General features: G+C 40.6%; 1 protein-coding gene across 1 annotated transcript in view; it reads right to left on the reverse strand.

Moving 5' to 3' along the window:
* SMC2 (structural maintenance of chromosomes 2) overlaps positions 1-25,247 on the reverse strand; it is a 73,322-nt gene that overhangs the window by 23,390 nt on the left and 24,685 nt on the right. Inside the window, exons 15-19 of the mRNA XM_004581163.4 lie at positions 24,563-24,767; positions 20,394-20,529; positions 5,380-5,504; positions 3,502-3,695; positions 1,819-1,962 (exon numbers count right to left, since the gene is read on the reverse strand). Coding sequence (XP_004581220.3) covers positions 1,819-1,962; positions 3,502-3,695; positions 5,380-5,504; positions 20,394-20,529; positions 24,563-24,767 — 804 coding nt within the window. The remainder of the gene's footprint in view (positions 1-1,818; positions 1,963-3,501; positions 3,696-5,379; positions 5,505-20,393; positions 20,530-24,562; positions 24,768-25,247) is intronic.

Here is a 25,247-nt window from a genome sequence, read left to right on the forward strand (position 1 = left end):
CTTGTGGCCTGAGAAAGCAGTCAAGGACCACCCAAAGCCTTGGGACCCTGCACTCGCATGGGAGACTCAGAACAGCTCCTGGCTCCTGGCTTCGGATTGGCTCAGCTCTAGCCGTTGCGGTCACTTGGAGAGTGAATCAACAGACAGAGGATCTTCCTCTCTCTCTTTTCTCTCTGTATATTTGACTTTGCAATAAAAATAAATAAATCTTAAAAAAAAATTTAGAGGTAGAACTTGCATTACTAGCTTTCTATTAATAAAAACAGATACACTCTTAATGAGAAGGTGTATATATTTTTATTTAACATTTACTTAGACCAAAAAAGCAGTGCCTCATCATTTTATTTTCACATTTCTCTTTGGAAACAAGTTGCCTAATTGTTTTAAGGCCACAACATTATGTCCATGAGGAGTAAATACTATGAAAGAACATAATAAAATGAAAAAATCTGAAATTGAAAAAGTAAATCAAAAAGAAACTTAAAAATCTAAACTTTACAGACAAATTGAACTACAAATTTCATCTGCAACATAATCTGAAATACAATTTCATTTTTGTCTCTAAAACAAACAGGGGTCAAAATTGTTCATCTGCTACTGATTAGATAAACAATGTTATAGCAAAACAAACAAAAAAAGTATAACCAAGAATAAAATCAAGGAAAAAACAGGCACTTACCCAAACTGCATGTTACAATGATCAGTATATTCACAAGGGAAAAAAAAACAGGTGACAAAAGCGAAGTAAAATGTTCTTTACAAGTAAATAAATGAAATACACTTGTTAATAGTTGTATGCATTTAGTTCCATCAAACTCAATGACATACACTTCTTGCAAAGCCAGGCAAAATGGCATAACTTGAAAACTGAATATTATTAAAAAGTAGAAGTGAAATGAACTGGAACAGAATTCACCATCAAAAGCAGAAAGAAACAAAAAAAGAATACCCGGTATTTATGAGAGACAGTCCCAGTCTCATGGTACCAATCTGTCAATTAAGGAATGTATGTATAACCCTTGCAACCCACTCTGCCCCCAAAGCATTCTGTGTTGTCTCACTTCTGATAATGGAACATGTTTTTGCCTTTGCCAGCTGCAATAATGTGAAGTATCATCAAGAAATGTTGCTGGAGAGCCACTGTCCAAGAGGTTCCACTGCTTGGTTCCAGTGTTGTCTAGCACGCACAGGGGTTAACAGCTTGCACGGTTCTGCCTGGAACTTCGGGGCTTGCTTGCTTGCCTTTCTGTTTCTGGGCGGGACATCACCCTGTGGCCCATTTCCCCAGAAAGCCATTTCCCAGCAGGTACCGCACATGTGACACTCCCTTTTGCACAGCTTTTCCTGGAACTCCACTAGCCTTTACCACCAGGGGCTCACAAGTAAGCCTACTGCAACTGGAACTGGCACACAGTACAGTAAGTAAACCAGGGCTCTTAATCAGATTTCTTCCTTCCAGGGTACACTGCTTCAGACCTGGGGCAATAACTATTCCCTTTATCTGTTGTTCTTAAATTCTTTAGCATCTTCCTTATCCCTTAGTGATCATTTTCCATTATTCCAAATTCATAAGTAAGATTTTAATTTACACTGAATGTCCAAACCATGTGGCTTTTTGTCTGAGCAGAACTGGACTAATCAATTAGCACTATTTTTTCAGACATTTTCTGGGTTGATAATCACCATTTTTTGCCTCTTGCTCTCATCATTTACAAGAGATAAAATATCAAAAACACCTAAGTCAACGATCTTAAGCCAACAACTCATAAACAGATTAGTCTTTTCAATTTCTCCAATCTGTCTCACAATAAATCCTACCTTGTTTTGAGCCACCTCAGCTGCCATTACTTCAATTTGACCTTCATAGGATTTGATAGCTTCATTTACAGCTTCCAGCTGTTGTTTATACGATGCATGCTCTCTCTTGAGTTCTTCCAGTTCCAAAGTGATAGCTTCAACTTCCTAAAGATAGAAAATATCGTGGTATTCAAACAGCTAATTAACTACTAAAAACGAATGTAGAGCTACAAAAGCAGCAATATCCTCACCTAAACAGCCATAGTTTAATGACCACTTAACAACCAAAAATACATGCTAAGTTGCTTTTCTAGAAAAAGAGAGGAAAGTTTATTTTTCTATATTAAAATAAGCTATGTATAAATAATTCTATGCATTCAAAGAACCATGCCATGAATTATCTTTTTATTCTGATAGGGAAAATACTACAAAATTCTACATTACAAACATCTAGTAGAGACACAATGTTTTTGACATTAAAAAATGTTTACTACTAATAAAGGGAATAGCATTTGTGCATTCCAGATCCACTTCCAAGATGACCACATTTCTTTTACTCCCTACTCTCTCCATATCCTCTTGCCTTTCTCCTCACTGCTTCTGTGAAGGCATAATTTTAATCCACTCCATATCACAGGTTTAATTCACCACTAACCATAATATTCAGCAAATAAAAAGCAAAGCACCACAGTCCCACTGTTGCACAAATATACAGTAAAACTGACAAGTGCATCCCAATGCAAGCATTTCATTCCAGTATGGTTTTTGCATTCTCAATTAGCTGTTGCATATCAGAAAAATCATTTGATATTTTTCTTTTTGCAACTAGCTTATTTCACTAAGCATAATGGTTTCCAGTTACATAAATTCTCTTGTAAGAGACAGAATTTAATTCATTTTATGGTTGAATAGCACTCCATAATATATGTACACCATTGTCTTAAATCAGTCATCAGTTGGTAGACTTCGAAATTTATCCAATATGTTAGCTACTGCGAATGGAGCTAAGATTTTGTGGTTAAACAAAATTATTCAATTATTCACTAAGCCAATATGTGAGTTCACTGCACCTTTTTGTCTACTAGAAATGTTTTTTTCTGCAGCTATCTAGTGATAGAATCTTACGGGATATTTTTTAAAAAGTGGATTCAGATTCTATTCTACACAATTTCATTTAAGTTCACTATCTTTGAAACAAAAAATGTTTGAAATCAAATATAAGTTTAAATCTGTCCGTCCCTATTCAAAAGATGAATATAATGAGGTCCTACCAATCTACAACTGAATAACCTCCTAAAGTGGAAGGCACTTCATCTTACCATTCTATCACAGTGCATAGCCAAACATGTAGTTTCCAAAGAGAAATATCCAACATGCAGAATTTCTAACATTACACAGTTACCCACATCATGTAATTCACTCTGGAAACCAGTCCACTCCCAATGGAAGCATCTACCAAAAAGGAACTTTGACCTTCCTCTAAAATTAACAAGCCAATGCAACCTACACACAACATGACACTCAAACACAGAATCTCCTGTAAAAAACACATTCAACTTGTAAAACACATAATTTATTTCCTAAGAACACAACCATTTTTATATTTTGGAATTACACTGATGAATAAAGTCACCCAAAGATGTTCTATCACCTCTGTCTCTATGTTGATATTTACATAGGTGCCATTTAAACAAAGAATATTACCTGTTGTTTTTCTTTCATTTTTTTGCTAGATGCATCTGCCTTTGTTTTAGCACCATCCAGTTTTTTCTGGGCATCCTTCAGTTCTCTCTCTCGTTCAGCTTCTGCATTTTTCATTTTATTCTCCAGTACTTCATATTTTTCTTCTGCCTTTTTTTGGATTTCTTTGGTATTTTTTAAGATTTCTTCACTTTCCTCTGCATCATACAGTAGACAAATTAGGCTAAGTTAAAAACTAAAAAAACAAAACAAACAAAAAAAACCTAAAAACTAGATAAAGGTTTATTAATTCAACCATTAACAGAAGAAATGGTCTGGAAAATTAGAATTAGAGGCTAGAGAATTTACAAAAATTTACTATTCCTGCCATCTTTTAGAAAGGGTATACTGACATACTATCTAGGGGCCATATTTTAGCGACCTAAAGATCTGTAAAAAAAATTATTTCCAATAGTATGAATTAAATAGCAAAATTTTTTATTTATACCTCATTTAATTTTGAAAAGAGTCTGCAGTAACTTAGTTCCTATTTTTCACAAGCCTAATTTATAGTTCCAAGAGGCAGGACTCTAACCACAGTATTTATACATTTGAGTTGCCATCTGAGCTATCCAATGAGTTACCAAAATACTTACAATATTATAAACAACTGTTTTTGTACATTTACATTAACTAAAAAAATCTCTCAAGAGAAGATGAAAATATTCAGAATATATCTATAATAAAATAAAAAACAATACCCAAACTTTTCAAACAAAAAAAGAGGAGATAGACTGGACACATTAATATCACAACTGACATGCATTGTCAGTGTATGGCTACACACACACATATAATCCTGGAAGGCAGAACTACAATTTTCTAGGTAACTTTTCATTGCAAAATGAAATACTGGGGGGAAACTGGTGTTTAGATACAATTTTAAGGAATGGCAAAAAGTAAAAACTATTGTATCCATTTAATTTTGATGAAAAAGTGAAGGATGGTTTCTTCAAAGATAGCTAAAAGCTGCATTACATCAAACATGAAACATTTGCATAACAGAAGTATTACATACATAACGTTGGAGAAATAGATAAGCTAAAAAAATACACTTGCAGAAATCAGACCTCTTAAAAATCAGAAAAACGGGGAGAAAAAGGAGAGCAATTCAATATTAAAATGGGCAAAGCAGCAAACAGGAAAAGCACAAAAGCAGAAATGGCACGGTGACGCAGCAGATTATGTGGCCATTTGCAACACTGCCATGCCACATCACGTCCTAGTTGCTCATCTTCAAGTGCAGCTCCCTGATAATGTGCCTGGAGAAACAGAGGATAATGACCCAGGTACTTGGGCCACTGACAACTGCATGGGAAGCCAGAATGAAAGTCCAGATTTCTGGTGTCAGCATAGGTTGGGCCTTATGTCACAGCCATCTGGCGGGGGAATGAGCATCTCTCTCTCTCTCTCTCTCTCTCTCTCTCTCTCTGTGTCACACCCTGCCTTACAAATCTTTAAACACAGCAAATTCAAAAAACAAAAATGCAAAGGTCTAATGACATACTAAAATGAGAAAGACTATAAATTTTGCCAACAACTGGGATAATATAAATTTCAATGCTAACATGTTTCCTTTAAAATCAGATAGAATTTTTATGTTCACAAAGGAAAGGCTTCAGAGAAATGAGAATTTCCATGTTACTGGAAACATTAATTAAAATAATCAGAGCATCAAGAATACATAGTAAAGGAAAATGATCATACTCTTAGTCCTCAACAATCTATCCTTGACTATATCCTGAAGAGACTCCGCCCCACATACATACAACAGCATTTCCTACATGTAAGGTAGAACTAACAACAGAAACAGAAACCAAGCACAGACTGCTTTAGTCTTACCAATGGTTTTTTTAAGGGTATCTAATTCTTCTTGTTGCTTGTGATAAGAGCTTTGCTGGAGCTTGGTTTGTAATAGGTCCGCTTCTTCAGATCTCATTTCCCACTGTTGTTTTAGTTGGCGATACCTTTTAAAAAGAGATCAGTTTGTGAACAAAAACCAAATTTGTTGTGATGTTTGTGACTTCACGATTTAGATTCAAACATCAGCCTCTTTAAACTCACACTGCAAACAAGATAAAATGCCATATGGAACAAAACATTTGAAGACTCTTGAATGTCTGAGGCATTACCTAGTAGCTACTCATGAAGAAAGATTAATCGTAACAATTACATAAAATTCAAACATTTAATTACCTACTTACTTTCATTTTGAAATGCTGACTAAAATAGTCCAACAATGTTTCCTAATTTTTGTAACGAGACTGACAGTTAAGAGGACATAGCATGTATGTAAACTTTGTAATTCTACCTTATATCTGGCTATTTAGTCATTTCTTTGCTAAATATTTCACTCATGTGAAATCTACAGCTAATATGAACAAAGTACTTTGTGAGATACATTACGAGGCCTATAGGGACTTATGAAAACTGAAGAAAACCAGGACTCAACGTTAAGACATTAAGCACTATCAGGAGTATTCTTGCCAGAAACAATGCTATACGCTAGTTAAAATAGTATCTTTTTAACATCAAGTAATTTGTTAAGGCATTAAAAAATCTAATGTTGACAATACTATTTTCTTGAGTGGCAAAAAAGAATAGCTATAGCTGAAACTTCTAGTCTCATATTTTTCAAAATCTGTATCCGTTCCTTGACCTTGACGCCAAAATTTGCCAATGATTTTATGCCATAGAATTGCCCCAAACTGGGCCTGGCGGCGTGGCCTAGTGGCTAAAGTCCTCGCCTTGAAAGCCCCGGGATCCCATGTGGGCGCCAGTTCTAATCCCAGAAGCTCCACTCCCCATCCAGCTCTCTGCTTGTGGCCTGGGAAAGCAGTTGAGGACGGCCCAAAGCTTTGGGACCCTGCACCCGCGTGGGAGACCTGGAGGAAGCTCCTGGTTCCTGGCTTCGGATCGGCATGCGCTGGCCCGTTGCGGCTCACTTGGGGAGTGAAACATCGGATGGAAGATCTTCCTCTCTGTCTCTCCTCCTCTGTATATCCGGCTTTCCAATAATAATAAAATCTTTAAAAAAAAAAAAATTGCCCCAAACTAAATAAAATTAAGTTTTAAGTCAAATATGAGTATAAGTGATCAGTTTATGTTAGAGTTCCACATATCCTAGAAAAATTTTGCTGCACCTTTATCGCAAAGTTAGTGAAAATAAAATGCAGGCTTTAGGGAAGTGTGAAGTTTGAAAGTTGGCTTTTTGATGCAACTTGTAACTTGTATTAGTCATTTCTGAGTTCCCAAAAAATGTTTCAATTTAAACTCTATTTCAAAATCTAAATGTCAGGCCCGGCACGATAGCATAGCAGTTAAAGTCCTAGCCTGGAACGTGCTGGGATCCCATATGGACACCGGTTCTAATCCCAGCGGCCCTTCTTCCCATCCAGGTCTCCGCTTGTGGCCTGGGAAAGCAGTCAAGGATGGCCCAAAGCCTTGGGACCTTGCACCCTCGTGGGAGACCCGGAAGAGCTCCTGGCTCCTGGCTTCAGATTGGCTCAGCTCCAGCCGTTGCGGCCTCTTGCGGAGTGAATCATTGGACGGAAGATCTTCCTGTCTCTCCTCCTCTCTGTATATCTGCCTTTCCAATAAAAATAAAAAAATAAATCTTTTTTATTATTTTAATTCATTAATTACATTGTATTATGTGACACAGTTACATAGGTACTTGGATTCTCCCCACCCCTCCCCAAACCCTCCCACCATGGTGGATTCCTCCACCTTGTTGCATAACCACAGTTCAAGTTCAGTTGAGATTCCCCCACTGCAAGCATATTCCAAACATAGAGTCCATCATCTTGTTGTCAAGTTCGACGGCTTCTTAGGTATACCCTCTCTGGTCTGAAGACAGAGCCAGCAGAGTATCATCCCAATCAAATAAAAGCTCCAACATACCATCAGCAAAAATTTACATCATTATGGAATTAATTGACATAGTAATGAGTAACCAATATGGTAAAAGTAAATGCGAGTTCTTAACCACCTTCTGTGACCATCTCATTGACATTTCAATTTTAGTAAAAAAATAAATCTTTAAAAAAAAAGTTATGTCACAAATTTTAAAAAACCCACCATTTTAGTTATTCACATTAAGCATTATGAATTCTGAACAAACTTTTTTTAAAGATTTATTATTATTGGAAATCCGGATATACAGAGAGGAGTAGAGACAGAGAGGAAAATCTTCCATCCGATGATTCACTCCCCAAGTGAGCCACAACGGGCCAGCGCGCCGATCCGAAGCCAGGAACTGGCGCCCATATGGGATCCCGGGGCTTTCAAGGCGAGTACTTTAGCCGCTAGGCCACGCCGCCGGGCCTAAACAAACATTTTTATCATTTTTTTTTAAATTTTCAGACTGGAAAGAATTCCAATTAAACTTTCCAACAGTGTATTCCAAAGTATTAACAGTTACACTCTGAAACCTTTTAAAGTGAGGACCTCTTCCCTCACTTAATTTAATCTCTGGGCCAGGTCACACCCATTTTTCAGGTAGTCACTGAGGTTACCTGGCTTTCATATTAATGAGGCATTTCTCGACTACACATACTGAAATTTCAACACCACTCCATCTCTGAAACTTCCCACCTCATCTTCTGATTCTTCTTTTTAGAAACACCTAGTATTTTTTTTAGTCAACTTACGTCTACATATCTGTATTTTCACAACTACATCAATATAGATGAAGGTAGATGAGATGTGTCTGACTCACTGCTGGACCCCCAGCTCCCAGAAACACGGCACACAGGAGATACCCAATAAAGACACTCGATTTTTTTATTATAAAGAAACATTACAGAGTGTACATATAATTCTATCTGTACCAACAGAGGAAACAATGTGAAGTAACAGTAGACCTTTCCTTCTGTCTGACATGAACTTGTTTGCCTCCGCGACAGTCTAGTGGTCCTCTGCTTCTGTAGGACAGGTACAACACTGATGGGCACCTGATCAACGCTGTGCTGACACTATTTTAAGTCAAGAACCCAAGTAGCTTCTGGTAGCAGACCCAAGACCATTTAAGAAACCCTTACACCTCAACAGGTGTTACAAGTATTTCAGCACGCAGTGGAGGTTATTCCCCGTTCTACTTAATTAGATTTTCCTAATGTATTATAACAGACATTACTTTTATCAGAAAGAAATAAATAAAATCGATGCTATCACTGAATTTATTATTTTAAATAAAATAAAGACTGTTGTGAAACATAGCAGAAGTTACATTTCTTAAAGGAAAAGATGGGATTCAAGATGGACACATACAGAAGCACCCAGTGTTCATCTCCTCCTCCACCTAGAGCCTTGAAGATCAGTGCTTCAGGATGAGCACCAAAGGCACAGAGAAGTTGGAATACAGTAGAACATATAACAAACAGTCACCTAAACGGCAGAAGGGAGAACAAAGCAGTGTCTGATGCCCAGGGTCAGTGAATTCCCTGTTTCACAGGAAGAGTGAACAGGAAGGACTAGAAGGAGCCCATCTGTATACATCTATCATCTGGGTGACCCTCCATGGAGAGGACTCCTGTAGCCACAGACCAGCAGCTAAGGGAGGCATGTTCTCTCAGACTCAGAGCTCCTGGCCTTCAAAGGGGAACCAGCCAGGTGCTCTCCAGAGCTCCTCACAGCAGGGATTGGTGGGAAGGAGGAGCCATTCTGGGACTCAAACACCTTACAAGATGTCTCCTTTCTTGGGCCCCAGAGACACAACCCATTCTAGCATGGGAGACTGGGCCCCCCCAGGTCCAGCTCGACTGCACAATCCAGGGCTGACCCACAGTCAAGTCCACAATGCACCACGTGCTGTGGCAGACTATAGGGCAGTGCCACTGAGGTGGCTTTAGTACTCTGGAAATAAGGAGGCATGTGCTTGGAAACTGAGAGCCAATCTATTTCTTTACTACTTCTCCTCCCCGACTATCTGACAACTCTGTTTGCCACTGTTTCTCCAGGCACCCAGCCAGTATGACTATGGACATTCAGAGATCCCTGCACACCTGGAGCAGATCTCACAGGCAGGTTAGGAGACACAGTGACGGGTCAAGTGGGGCTCGGGATGGTATGCATGCCTGGGTGGGTAAAGCGTGTTGATACCATGAGCTCACTTTAAGCTGTGAAACACCTGGCTCAACCTGGCAGAGCCGGGACTGCAAGCATGTCAGCTAACTCCAACACTCATTCCTTCTGACTGTTGCCAGAGGTACTCAGCCACAACCATCTTCCATGTCACTCCAGACTCTTGCTCTATCCCAAACAGTGACTAGAAGTCTGCACCCTACACAGTACACATCACTGGAACCGTGGTCTAACCCACCAGTCCCCAAAGGCGTATCAACAGGAATACATACTTCAACTAAAAAAATCCCTCCACATGTTAAATCTTACACTTGTGCAAAGAGTAACATAGGAGAGAGACTCGCAAGATGGCCGACATAGGAGGAAGACTGTGAGGGAGCTCACAGAGAGAGCTAGAACGCGACAAAAGCGTTAAGTGGAGCAGCATAGAACTACAGGGAGAAGAATGTGAAGTTCCCTGGACAGTGTGGAGCCAAAAAAATCCACACAACTCCGAAGAGCAACCAGGGAAAAACAAAACAAAGGGCAGGGAAGACGACTTTCCGCTCCTGACCTGCTGAGTCACCTTTGAGTGCAGACGCTGAAAGCCGCAGACTGACCCGTAGACCGACCCGCAGACGCTGTGGCCGTGAAGACCGGCGGTGATTGGGACCTGCTGGCACTTGCTCACCCTGGTCGCCAGGACCCGCCAGGACCTGTGCCGGCTGCGGACATCAGGACCTGGAGTCATCGGGACCCGCCAGCATCCGCCCACCCTGGTCGCCAAGCCCCGCAGGGACCTGCACCAACCGCAGCCTCCAGGTTCCATCTGCCTGCACCCGCCGGGACCTGCAACGGACGCAGTAGCCGGGAGACGCACCCGCGGCAAGGGTTCCCACCAGAGGAAGAGGCAGACTGCAAGAACCTGAGGTTTGTCCAGCGAGGGGACCAGCCCCTTAACCCCCCCCGCCAGCTCTGCCCCTCCCTTCCTGGATCTCACGTGTGCTGGATGGGTGCTGCATTCATATCCAGTACAGGCAACCACGTCCTGGCGTTCCATAATGTGTACTGGTTTTGTCGCAACCAAACCCGGCCCATTCCACACTCTGTTCTGGTGATCGGATTTGCCAGAGGATGACATGAACTGATTCAGCCTGGTCTGCTCCTGACCCATGCCGAATGCATGCCAGTGGGAAACTTTCCATGGCCTATTCTGGGCTGTTTCCAATCATGCTTCTCGCGCTTACCTGCAGGGACTGTGTCCTGCCAGAGGAGTTGCCCAGGCTCCTCCATCAGAACCCCTCCCAATGCCAGATTTTGCGCTTGCCAGGGGGTTCTTGAGCCAGCCCTTCTAAGTTCACCTCCTGTCCTAGCAGGAACAGTGGCTTTTCCTGGCTGGCTTTCACCCCATTCTGACTCTTGTTGTTGGATGTTTCAGCCCAGCCATGGCTCGTCCATACCCACATACAGCTCACACATGGCTCAGAAGGGGATTGAGACCCAGCCTAGTCAGAACCAACACAGCAATTGCAACCACCAGCTGATCAGGGTGATGGACTGTGCCGGGCCCTGTGCTTGCTAGAACATACAAGAATCTGGTCTGGGAATACCTCAAAGTATCTTTGGAGATCTCCCCACTTGAACTGCTGGACTCAGAATTCTAACCAAGAAAAGACAGAAGACAGAATAGGACAATCATTCATCTCAGCTACATGTTGGCAGCGAAATATGGGACAAATGGAGACTTCATGATGGACCATATCAATCAGTGGACCACCTCATCGAGCGAAACTGGCAGTGACTCATAACTGGAGAACTATTAACTCCACTTGAGCACATATCTCAGAGCATGCCCCACATCCGGGACTTGGGGTGGGCGGGAAACCGGGTGGGGCTTCTCCCTCAATATCCCCTTTTACCTCAGATACATGATGGAAACAATATGGACATAATAGCATTGCCCACCTCCCTATCCCCCTGAACCTTTTTTTTTTTCTTCTCTTTCTTGATTTTCCTTCAACTATAGTTAACTATGTAAAGATTGTCAACAACAATACAATAAAAAAAAAAAAAGTCAAAAAAAAAAAAAAAAAAAAAAAAGAACCTGAGGTTTGAGTAAGTTGGGTGGGGACAGTGGTGGGTTGGAGGCTCCGGGAGTTGGCCCCCCAGGGGCATGCACAGAGCCTGAACACCCTTGGTGCTCGTCTCCCCGCCCCTCACCCCCCGAGACTCCAGCGTCTAGGGACACCAGGAGAGTGCCTTGAAACTGCCAAAACTGTGTCTGGGAGGTGACGCACAGTGGTCCTGTGCGCTGAGGAGAAAGGCAAAAGGCACACTGAATACTCCCCCGTGCCTTTGCAGTCTGGCACTCAGCTGGGCGGTGCTATCCCACAGGAACCCAAGCACGCCTCTGGGCTGGGCAGTCCCGTGCTAGCGCTGGGGCGGTCGGTCCCTTGCAAGCGCTGGGGTGGGCGGGCCTGCACAGGAGGCGCTTCCAGAGAGCACCTGGAACACCCCACGCCCTATAGTCCCGTGCTTGGGAGACGCACCAGGAGAGCACTGCGGACCCGCATGCAGGAGGCGTTCCCAGTGAGCACCTGGAACCTCCACGCCCTGCAGTCCCTGGCACTGGGGACACACCGAGAAAGCACCTAGAATCCTCCGAGCCATGTGATCCCGTGCACAGGGGGCGCGCACAGAGAGTGCCTTCACTCCCCCACGCCCTGTGGTAGCATACCTGTAGGGGACGAGCTGAGAGTGCGCTTTGAATCTGCTGGGCCCTGGAAGTGGCGCCCTGAGGTCCAGTGTTCTGGAGATGCACCAAAAGTGCCTTGAAAATTCCCACACCCTGCTACTCCACGCCTGCAGACTCCGATCTCTACAGGATAGTGCTTGGAGACCCCTCAGCACACTGGTGCCTAGGTCTCTCAAAAAAGAAACACTAACACAATGGGAAGAAATACCAGAAAAGGTAATGATCCAGATGAGAATGCCAACACCCTACCAATAAAGGATCAAAAGACAATGTCTATTTTGGAGATGCAAGATGAAGACATAGAAGATCTACCAGGCAAGGAATTAAAAAAAATAATGTTAAAATATGTCAGAGACAATGAGAAGAATTGGGAGGACTTCAAGGAATTCAAGAACCACATAGCCTCAGAAATACAACAAATGAAAAGTAAAATCCTTGACTTAGAGCACACAAAATTGAGAGCCTAACCAACAGAACAAATACAGCAGAAGAGAGGATCTCTGAAACGGAAGACACACAAAACGAATATACCCAGTTCATTAAACAGCTGGAGACAAGTCTGAACAAAGCCAATAAGACCATACAAGAAATGAAAGACAACCTCAGAAAATCGAATATTAGGATTATTGGCCTTCCTGAAGGAGCGGAAAAAGAGTCAGGAATGCAAATGGTGCTCGATGAAATTATACAGGAAAACTTTCAAAACACTTGGAACATGAACCCAGCCCAAATCCAGGACGGTCAGAGGACTCCCAGCAGATATGACCCAAAGCGATCTTCACCCAGACATATGGTGCTCAAGTTCCACTCCAACGAAGACAAAGAAAGAATCCTAAGACAAGTACGAAGCAGAGAAAAGATCACATACCGGGGAAAACCAATCAGGATCACTGCTGACTTCCCTGAAGAGACTTTACAAGCAAGAAGAGAATGGACAAAGATCTTCCAAATCCTGAATCAGAACAACTGTCAACCAAGAATATTGTACCCAGCAAAGATCTCATTCGTATTTGAGAACGAAATCAAATACTTTCACAGCAAAGAGAAATTAGAAGAATATGCCAGCACAAAACCAGCTCTACAAAATCTCCTTAGAAATGCACTAATTCCAGAAAAAAAGGAGGTGAATCATAAGCAAAGATGGCAAACAGGAAGGTCTCCCCACTAAAGTCCACACAAGGAAGGGCAATTACACAGATATCAAAACCGACAAAAACAAGTATGGCAGGGCAAAATCACAACCTTTCAATTTTAACTCTTAACACAAATGGCCTGAACTCACCAATCAAAAGGCATAGATTAACAGAATGGATTATCAAACAGCACCCAACTATCTGTTGCCTACAAGAGACACATCTAACCAGAAGAGATTCTAAGAAGCTGAAAGTGAAAGGTTGGAAACAGATATTTCATGCCAATGGACGAGAAAAAAAGGCTGGGGTAGCTGTCTTAATTTCAGATGATGTGGACTTCAATCTGACACATATCAAAAAGGACAGGGAAGGACATTATATATTGGTGAAGGGACTGATCCATCAGGAAGTAATTACCATTGTGAACATATATGCACCAAATTCAAACGCACCTAGCTACGTGAAGCAATTACTCACGGACTTAAGGGGAGACATAGATATACACACAATAATAGTGGGTGATCTTAACACCCCACTAACAACAATAGACAGATCAACAAAACAAAAACTCAACAAAGAAACAACAGAGCTCATACAAACAATAGAACAACTGGACATGATAGATATTTATAGAATTTTTTACCCTAAGGCCACAGATTATACATTTTTTTCAGCAGTACATGGCACCTTCTCCAGGATCGACCACATGATAGGACACAAAGCAAACCTGAATAACTTCAAAAAGATAGGAATCATACCATGTACCCTCTCAGACCACCACGGAATGAAACTGGAAATCAGCAATTCAAAATGCCCCAGGAAATACAGAAACTCTTGGAGGCTGGACAATATGCTATTAAATGAACAATGGATCAGAGAAGAAATTAAAGATGAGATCAAAAAATCTATGGAAACCAATGAAAACTCTGACACAACAATCCAAGATTTGTGGGACACTGCCAAAGCAGTGCTACGGGGTAAACTCATCGCAATTGGAGCCCATGTCAAGGCCCAAGAGAGGCGCCAAATACAGGAACTAAACACACACCTCCAGGAATTGGAAAAACAACAGCAGAAGAGTCCCACACACAATAGGAAACAAGAAATCATCAAAACAAGGGAGGAAATCAACCAGATAGAAATAAAAAAAACCATACACAAAATCAATGAATCAAAAAGCTGGTTTTTTGAGAAGATAAACAAGATAGACACCCCACTGGCCCGAATGACAAAGAAAAAACAAGAGAAGGCAAGAATTAACAGCATCAAAGATGAAAAAGGCAACATAACAACAGACACCACATCCATTAAGGCCATAATTAGAAATTACTACAAAGCACTGTACTCCAACAAATAAGAAGATCACCAAGAAATGGAAAAGTTCTTAGACTTCTACCACCTGCCAAAACTTAGCCCAGAGGCAACACACGACCTGAACAAACCCATAACTGAAGTAGAGATTGAATCAGTGATTAAAGACCTCCCAACAAAGAAAAGTCCAGGCCCAGACGGCTTCACTACAGAATTCTACAAAACATTCCGAACAGAACTGACCCCAATCCTCTACAAACTCTTCAAAACAATAGAAAAAGAGGCAACCCTTCCAAACTCATTCTATGAAGCCAACATTACCTTAATCCCAAAACCAGACAGAGAACTAACAGAGAAGGAAAACTACAGACCTATCTCTTTGATGAACACTGATGCTAAGATTCTCAACAAAATCCTAGCCAACAGAATTCAAAAACACATCAGACAGATCATCCATCCAGATCAAGTAGGATTCATCCCTGGAATGCAGGGATGGTTCAACATTTGGAAATCCATAAATGTGATACACCGCATCCAAAAACTGAAAAACAAGAATCACATGATAGTATCAATAGATGCAGAAAAAGCTTTCGACAAAATCCAACACCACTTCCTACTAAAAACCCTAACCAAGGTAGGCATAGATGGAAAAATCCACAACATAATTAAAGCCATATATGAAAAACCCAACGCCAGCATCATACTGAATGGAGAAAAGCTGGAACCCTTCCCAATGAGATCTGGAACAAGACAGGGATGTCCACTTTCTCCACTACTATTCAACATAGTCCTAGAGGTACTCACTGAGGCCATAAGACAAGAAAAAGAAATCAGAGGAATCCAAATGGGAAACGAAGAAGTCAAACTCTCACTATATGCAGATGATATGATTCTTTATGTAGAAGAGCCAAGAGACTCAATACAGAGACTGTTAGAACTTGTACGAGAGTTTGGTAGAGTGGCAGGGTACAAAATTAATGAACAAAAATCAACAGCCATAGTGTATGCGAACAGCCCCAAGATGGAAAAAGACTTAACCAGCAAGATACCATTCAAAATAACAGAGAAAAGTATGAAATATCTGGGAATAAATCTAACCAAAAATGTAGGAGACTTATTTGAAGAAAACTACAAACTGCTTAAAAAAGAAATTGAACAAGACCTCAAAAGATGGAGTAACATCCCATGCTCCTGGATAGGTAAAATCAATATCATTAAAATGTCTATACTGCCAAAAGTAATATATACATTCAACGCAATCCCAATCAAATTGCCAAAAACATTCTTCATGGAAGTGGAAACAATGATCCAAAGGTTCATCTGGAAACACAAAAAACCACGGATAGCTAGAACCATCCTGAAGAACAGGAAGCTAGCAGGGGGAATCACAGTTCCGGACCTCTGGACATACTATAGGGCAGTGGTTATCAAAACAGCGTGGTACTGGCACAAAGATAGAGAGGAAGATCAATGGAGCAGAATAGAAACACCAGAAGGGAACCCACACAGATACAGCCAAATAATCTTTGACAAAAAGACAAATGACAATCCAGGCAAATGGGAAGGTCTGTTCAATAAATGCTGTTGGGACAACTGGTTAATAGCCTGCAGAAACAAAAAAATAGATCCACATCTTTCACCATACACTAAGATCAGATCTAAATGGATAACAGATCTAAACCTACATCCAGAAACCTTCAAACTGTTGGAAGAAAATGTTGGAAACACACTGCAACACTTAGGGGTAGGCCCTCACTTCCTAAAAAAGACTCCAAATGCAGTAGAAATCAAGACCAAAATAAACAATTGGGACCTCATCAAACTAAGAAGCTTCTGTACAGCTAGAGAAACAATCAACAAAGAAAAAAGGCAACCCACAGAATGGGAGAAGATCTTCGCACATGACATAGGTGATAGAGGGCTGATCTCCAGAATATACAAAGAGCTACAAAACAACCAAAATGTCAAAACAAACAAGCCACTCAAGAAATGGGCACGGGAAATGGGCAAATACTTCACAAAGGAACAAACCCAAATGGCAAATAAACATATGAAAAAATGCTCAAGTTCCCTGGCAATAAGGGAAATCCAAATTAAAACATCAATGAGGTACCACCTGACGCTAGTAAGACTGGCCCACATGAATAAAAGCACCAACAACACTTGTTGGCGAGGTTGCGGGGAAAAGGGATCCCTACTCCACTGCTGGTGGGGCTGCAGATTGGTACAGCCTCTATGGAAATCAGTATGGAGAATATTCAAACAACTCAAATTCAACATACCGTATGATCCAGCAATAGCACTCCTAGGAATATATCCAGAACAATTGTTTTATGAGAAACCAACATGCACTCCTATGCTCATAACAGCACAATCAGTAATTGCAAAAACATGGAAGCAACCAAAATGACCATCAACAGAGGATTGGATAAGAAAGCTATGGTTCATCTACTCCATGGAATACTACTCAGCTATTAAAAAAAACAAAATGCAGTTCTTTGTGGCCAAATGGGCCAAACTGGAAACCATAATGCTAAGGGAAATGAGCCAATCCCAAAAGGTTAAATACCACATGTTTGCCTTAATTTAAGATGATATGATGTTATGTATAACATGTTATGTTATGAATGTTATATGTTGTGTATAAACTAAAATTGAAGTGTAGGTGAGGTGGTCACAGAAGGTGGCTGGGAACTCGCATTTACTTTTAACACATTGGTTACTCATTACTATGTCAATTAATTCCATAATGATGTAAATTTTTGCTGATGGTATGTTGGAGCTTTCAATTGATTGGGATGATACTCTGCTGGCTCTGTCTTCAGATCAGAGAGGGTATACCTAAGAAGCCGTTGAACTTGACAACAAGATGATGGACTCTATGTTTGGAATATGCTTGCAATGGGGGAATCTCAACTGAACTTGAGCTGTGGTTATGCAACAAGGTGGAGGAATCCACCATGGTGGGAGGGTTTGGGGAGGGGTGGGGAGAACCCAAGTACCTGTGTAACTGTGTCACATAATACAATGTAATTAATGAAGTAAAATAATAAATAATTAAAAGAAAAAAAAAAGAGTAACATAGGAACACAACAAAGGAAGTAACGTAAGTCCCCCAAAGAAATCCATTAATGCATTAATATCAGATTGTGAAGAAAAAAGAGACTAACAAAATGCCTACAATTCAAAAAATGGCTGTAAGCTTGCTCAAAGAGGAGCAATTAGATGATATTTGGAAATCAGTTCATGACAAAAATCAGAAATTCAGCAGAGACTGAAAAAGAATCAAACAGAACTATTAGAAATGCAGTAACTAGTAAGTCAAATAAAAAATACAATGGAGAGCTTTAGTAACAAACTTGGCAAGGCAGAAGAAAGAATATTCAGTCTAGAAGACAGATTTTCCAAGTTTTCACCCAGACAAGCCAAAAAACAATAAAAGAAGTTTCAAGAACCATGTAATACTATGAAATGCAAAGCACCTGTACCTTCAGGAAAACAAAGAACAGCTTGCAAAACCTATTCAATGAAATATTAGCAGAAAATGACCCCTACAGGAGACACAGACATGGACTTCCAAATACAGGAAACACCTAGAACCCAAAATAGGCCTGAAGAGAACATCCCTACAAAATGACACACTGTTTCAAACTTCCAAACCTAATCTCTAAGAGAAAAATCGTATTTTTCAACAAAAACCTCAGAATATCCTAAGCCAGGCAAGGAGCCAGGAATTCCACCTGGATTTCGTTATGGAGGACTTGGACCACCGTCCACTGTATTCCCAGGCGCATTAGCAGGAAGCTCTATTGGAGGTGGAGCAGCTGGTTCTCAAATTAATGCCCCATTCAGGCTGCAGCATTACCGGCAGCGACTTTATCAGCTATGTCAAAACATCCTTCCTTGATTAAAAAAACAAACCAAAAACCCCAAACAGATTTTTTAAAAAATGCTTTAAAATATTGGGTTTAAAACGAAAATATCACAACACAAGGCAAGATACTAAAACGGTAAAAGGGGAAAATCTGGAAGAATTTCTAGGAACACCCAGAACCAAGAAAATTCAGAGTCAATGCAATTCCAATCAAAATTCCAAAGATGTTCTTCACCATGATAGAAAAGCCAATAAAATTTTTATGAAAACACAAAAGACCCCAAAGAACCAAACATAAGAAAAAAAAAATTGAACACCAGATTACAAGACATTACATGACTGTCACAATCAAGATAGACTGGAAAAGGTACAAACAGGAACATATAAAACAATGGAATAGAATACAAACCCCAGAAATTAATCTGCACATTTATAACCAACAAATCTTTTACAAACAAGCTACAACCAGTTCCTGAAAAACAGAATCTCTTCAACAAGTGATATTGGAAAAACTGTATTTCTACATGCAGAGAGGGTTGAAGACAGACATACCACCTTACACCCTACGAAAAAGTATCAGTTAGCAGTGGGTAAAATTACTTAAGACCTGACACTTTCAAATTACCACAGGAAAATGAAGCAGAGACACTTCAACACAACAGCTCTGGCAAATACTTCATAGATAAAATCCCAGACAAAGGTAATAAAAGCAAAAATGGACAAATGATGTTATATCAAACTAAGAAGTTTCTGCATTGTAAAGGAAACAAATGGTAAGTTCAAGAGTCAACCAACAGAACAGGAAAACAAAGTGTGTAAACTATGCATCTGATAATATTCAGAATATTTGAACAGCTCAAAAACCCAATACCAAACAAAAAATGTAGTTAGAAAATGGGTAAAAGAAATGAACAGTCACTTATCAAAGGGGGAATTACAAATGACCAAAAGAAATATGAAAAACTGCAGTATCACCATCAGCAAAATGCAAATAATCATGATATCACTTCACTCCTATTAGAACACCTATCAAATGCAAAGTTGTGAAGAAAAAGATTAAATACTGTGGGACTGCAAATCTGTATGACTATTATAAAAAACAGTATAGAGTCCTCAAGAAAACCAAAATACTCTACCATATTGACCCAGCTATTCCATTCCTATAAATGCATCAAAAGGAAAAGAAATCAGCATACGCACAAGGTCCCTGCACTCGCGTGCTCTTCACAGTGCAAATGCACTAGACTGAGTCATCTGAGGACAGGATAAAGCCTCGTATAAATACACGACAGTACCATCCAGCCATAAAGATTATAGTCTTGCCATTTGGAACAAAATAGATGTAACTGGTGATAACTATGTTAAGACAGACCCAGAGACAAATACCGCATTTTCTCCTATTTGTGAATTAATACATAAAGTATAAAAATTGTGTGGATGTCATATATAGTATTCAGTTATCAATATCACTTTACTAACTCCCATCATGTAAATGACAGTATGCCAGCTGTCCTTACAATGATCATCGTCACCAATTATTCTATTACTATCTCTAAATTCAAAAGTATGCATGTATATTTATATAACCAATATTTGAAGCAGATGTGGCAACGTGTGAAAAAAAAATTATATTTTGAAACCTAGCAACTCACAGCATGCAAACCTTTTATTTTTCTACCCATAAACCCCCTCTTCCAGCTTAATTCAACATAAGTCTTACTTTTCAGCAGTGTTTTTGAGACCTGCTAGTTCCTCTTCTAGAGCCCTTAGCTCATTCTCCTTGATTCTCAGTTCATCCTGAACATCTTTGAGTTCTTTAAACTTCATTAAAATGGAAGCAGCCTGGGACCGAGCACCTGAAAACAAATTAAAACAGGCCTTTGACATTGGCTTACTACAGTATTACACACACACACAAATGTCCCAGAATGACACTGGTTATTACCCAACAACTTTTTAAATATTTGAAAGAAAGAGACAGAAAACAGGTATCTCCCACCTGCTGGTTCATTTTCACAGGTCTCTTCCAGACGGCAGTAACCCCAGTGAGCTGTCCTCCACTGCCCACCCAAGGTGTGCTTCTACACGACTCTAGGCAGGAAGCCAGGACTTGAACCCAGGCTCTCTGCTGAGGGACGCAGGAATCTCAACTGGCCTCCTACTTGCAATGACAAAGACCTTCTCCAAGAAACCTTTTAATGAGCTTATGAAGATTCAAAATTCACTATGTCATCTAAACCACAGGGAACACAAAATTGGAAACAGTTCTATGTAGATATGGTAGATTATTCAAAATAACCACTGTCTTGTTCCCTGGCTCCATCCTTGCTGTGGAGCTCTCCCTTTGTGTGAGGCAGCATATACAGACTACTTCAGACTGTACGCAACAATGAGAACAAGCAGTAACTGAATGCTTTAAAAGTAAACTTTTTGCGGGCCCAGCGGCGTGGCCTAGCGGCTAAAGTCCTCACCTTGAAAGCCCCGGGATCCCATATGGGCGCCGGTTCTAATCCCGGCAGCTCCACTTCCCATCCAGCTCTCTGCTTGTGGCCTGGGAAAGCAGTCGAGGACGGCCCAAAGTTTTGGGACCCTGCACCCGCGTGGGAGACCCGGAAGAGGTTCCTGGTTCCCGGCATTGGATCGGCACGCACCGGCCCGTTGCGGCTCACTTGGGGAGTGAAACATCGGATGGAAGATCTTCCTCTCTGTCTCTCCTCCTCTCTGTATATCCGGCTTTCCAATAATAATAAAAAATCTTTAAAAAAAAAAAAAGTAAACTTTCTGCAAGCTGCTAAGATTTAGAGGTCATTCTGGAACATGCATATTATGCCTTGACCTGCGCTGATACAGCAGAGTAAACAGAACAATTTCACATTATAAGCAATTACAACGTAGAAGTAACAGGCTTAACTAGTATGTTGACAAGGAAACTATAGGTTAGACAGGACAATGTTCATATCAATTACCTATGCTATTACAAGCCCTTTGCTAATAACATAAAGGTTAACTCTTGTTCCATCCCTTAAGTAGAAACTTTTAAAGCAGCCTAGTCAATGAAATCTAAAAAAGTATCTTCTATTTTCAGATATTTTAAAATATTTCTATTCTTATTATTTGAAGATACCAATCAATTAATGGTATATTGGGTAATCTGACATCTGATCAGGGAACTCAATTGGCTATTTGTCTTCATCTAGATACATGATGCTTATTGGAGTCTCAAAAGGCTTTGCACAAACTTGTGTAAGTGAAGAAGTATAAATCTGTACAAGTCCTAGGCTGGCTTGCCCTGGCCCTGCAGTGCCAGTGGCCCAGCTACAAAGAGGATGCCAGCCTCGGGCCAAGATCGAGGGCTGATCTGGCCTTGCTGCCCCCAGCCTGTCTGGGGGAGGCCCTAGGCCAAGATGCTGCTTCCTGTTTCCCCTGCATGTGCTGAAGGCGCTAACGGGCTCCTGGAGGAGCCCCTGCTCTTAGCAGAATTGCTCTCAATCCCACTGGTGGCCTTTGCTGTCAGCAAGCAGTCTGTACTTTCATGCCTTGCTGGCTTCAGGAGTAAAGAACTCTAATCTCAGGGACCAGATCCCATGGGTGTATGTCCTGGCCTCAGCGTACATACGGCAAGCTAGGCCACGTCTTCTGCTGACTCTCAAGCAAAGAAGAACATACCAGGTGCACACAAAAGGTAAGTCTGCATACTTCAGTAAACCAAATGAAGACTACAAATACCTCTTTTAAACACAAAGATAGCCTTTACTTTCACCTTATCAAGGCTGCTCCATTTTAAGGCAGACATGTTTTACCTACTTTTTCTCTTGATCCTTTCAGAACCTGCTACTGGCAACAGAATTCCTTAGTGAGTTCTAATTTAGTACTCAAGTCTGAACATTTTGTCTAAAGTAGTCACGAACAACTGACGGCCCCAGAATACATGCTTAAAAAACAAGAGCCTGTGCCATGACCGATGCAATCTGTCACCTATACTGCAAGGATTCCAACAACTTCTCACAGTAATAACGATTATGTGAGAGACACAGCCATTGGCACTGACTGGGAATTCTCTGGCTTGTGAGATGGATCTATTTGATAAGACAGGAAAGATTTTTGAACCCAGGACAGGCAGGGCCTATGGCACTAATGAGCAAGAAGTAGCTACAGAGGATGTCATCAATCTGTGTCCCACAGCAACCTTAAGATTAAGCATCAGATATCTCCGAGAACTGAATGAAATGGATAGGCAGGCTTGAGTCACAAGTTGGAAACAACATCTCTTCCACCCTATGTAATCCTGTCCACCTACCTGTCATTTAAAAGGCCTCTTTCCCAGAATTCATTTCCTCTCATCCTGAGATCTTGGGGTGGTACCATGTAACCACTCTCTTTTCCAAGCCCAAAAGAAGTCTGGGAACAGGGAGGAGTATTGCCTTTCTTGTGGTCACAGGCATGGCCATCACAACCAGAAAGGGTTTTGAAGCCAGCATGGAGGAGCAGGGAAGGACACTAATACCTCAAGGCATTTTGGATGGCTCGGATCCCTCTAGCTCCCTGATTACGTGCCTGGCAAAGTAGAAGACGGTCCAAGTGATTGAGCCCTGGTAGCCACATGGGAGACCTGCAGCAGGCTACTGGCTCCGGGCTTTGAACGGGCCTAGCTATGCCAGAAGCAGCCATTTGTGATGTGAATCGATGGACAGAGGTCCTCTGTATCTCTGCCTCTTCTTCTCCGTCTGTAAACTCTACCTTTCAAATAAATAACCTTAAAGTACCATCTTTGAAATCAGGCCCCCTTTATTCACATTCTGAGCTGTACCACTTATTGTCAAGTTATTTAATCTCTGTATGTTCCACCAATGGACTTTTGGGGTGATAGCAACATACTGACTTCAAAGTAAGTTCATTAAAGACCACAAACTGCTAAATTTATAGAACTAATGTATTACCTACACTACCCAATTACCCATTAACAATTTGTAGTTATTCAGTCCCTAAAATGTGAATGAGGCCAAGTGAGGAAACTCCTTAAAATTTAATTTAGTTTTATTTAATTAACTTAATTCAATGTAAAAGGCCACATGTGGCTATTTTATCAGTAAGCACAGTAACAGGTCACTGCATAGCATGTTGTAAACATATTTTAAGGTTTTTTTCAGTCACTTAACATGGATCTGGAAAATCCATGTGGCAAAATATTAGAAGATGATAACAAAAAAATTCCTTTAAAAAAATGTATTCACTTGAAATGCAAAGTTACAGACAGGGAGAGGCAAAGTGATAGAGTGAAGTCCTCTAGCGTACAGATCACTCCCAACCAGTCACAACATTCAGGGCTGGGCCAGACTGAAGCCAGGAGCTCCAGTGCATCTGCCACGTGGGTGCAGGAGCCCAACAACCTGAGCCATCTTCCGCAGCTTTCACAGTCATACTGGAAGGGAGCGTAAGTGAAACAGTTGGGATTCAAACTGGTATCCATATGGGATTCTGGTACTATGGGCTGGATCTTAACTCTATGCCATAGCGCCATCCCCAAGAAAGGACAGCTACATTGAAAATATACTTGAAAACTTTATTTCCCAGTACCTACAATATTCTGAGTAAAAAGTCAAGAATAAACATGATCTGAGATGAACGAAAGAATAGTAGATTGTGAGCTTCCTGAGGGCTACACTATTGCATCCCCTTTCATTATTAGCTACTCATCACACGCAGCAGGTTTTTAAAAGCTAAAATCAATTCTATTTACATTCAAGTTTTGAAAATAATACCTGATCTTAGGTATAAAACTTGGATCAAAGTACTGATTCTAATTGAAGACTAGGAATAAAACAAACCAAACCAACTATCCCTATCTACTTATCACACAGAAATTTAAAGACAAGATAATGGAAAACTTACCTCCACTCAATGTGCCATGAGGATCAAATACATCACCTCCTAGAGTCACAGTTCTGGTCATTATCCTTTTATCAAAGGCCACCTTTTTGGCATTATCCATATTGTCACAAACAAAAGTTGTTCCAAAGACAAATTCCATTGCTTTCTGAAGTTCTGGTTTGTATTCAACCAGGGAAAGAGCTATGTGAACATTGTTAGGGCCAACCTATGGGAAAACAAGAAAGGCTATAGTACATGTTACCTCTTTCTTTTCAATTATTCCTTCTGTAAAATTTTCAAAAAAGAAGAACTGCAGGTTTAAACATTGATGGATCAATTTCTAAGTAAAATATTTACAAAGTACCAAGCATCAGGGAACTTTCTATTAAGATGGCACCAATGACAAGTCTTTAAATTCAAAATGGACTACTTGGATAGGACTTTCTTAATTAAAGTGCCATAACCTCCAAATGAACACCATTATATTTTACCTACTATCTTCTATTTTGATCCAACTGCCTCCTCTTAATGTTTTTTTATAGCAACTTTCTCTATTCATTTTTTAAACAAAGAATCCCTTAAATTTCTTAGCCACAGCAAGAGAAATGTTCAGCACTGGTATCTCACATAGCAGCTAACATTAAACAGGTATGGTTAAGGAATACAAGTGTAAGCTTTTGTTGCTGCAACTGGAGCATTTGAAAAG

This window comes from Ochotona princeps, chromosome 14 (assembly GCF_030435755.1).
Source record: "Ochotona princeps isolate mOchPri1 chromosome 14, mOchPri1.hap1, whole genome shotgun sequence".
NCBI lineage: Eukaryota > Metazoa > Chordata > Mammalia > Lagomorpha > Ochotonidae > Ochotona > Ochotona princeps.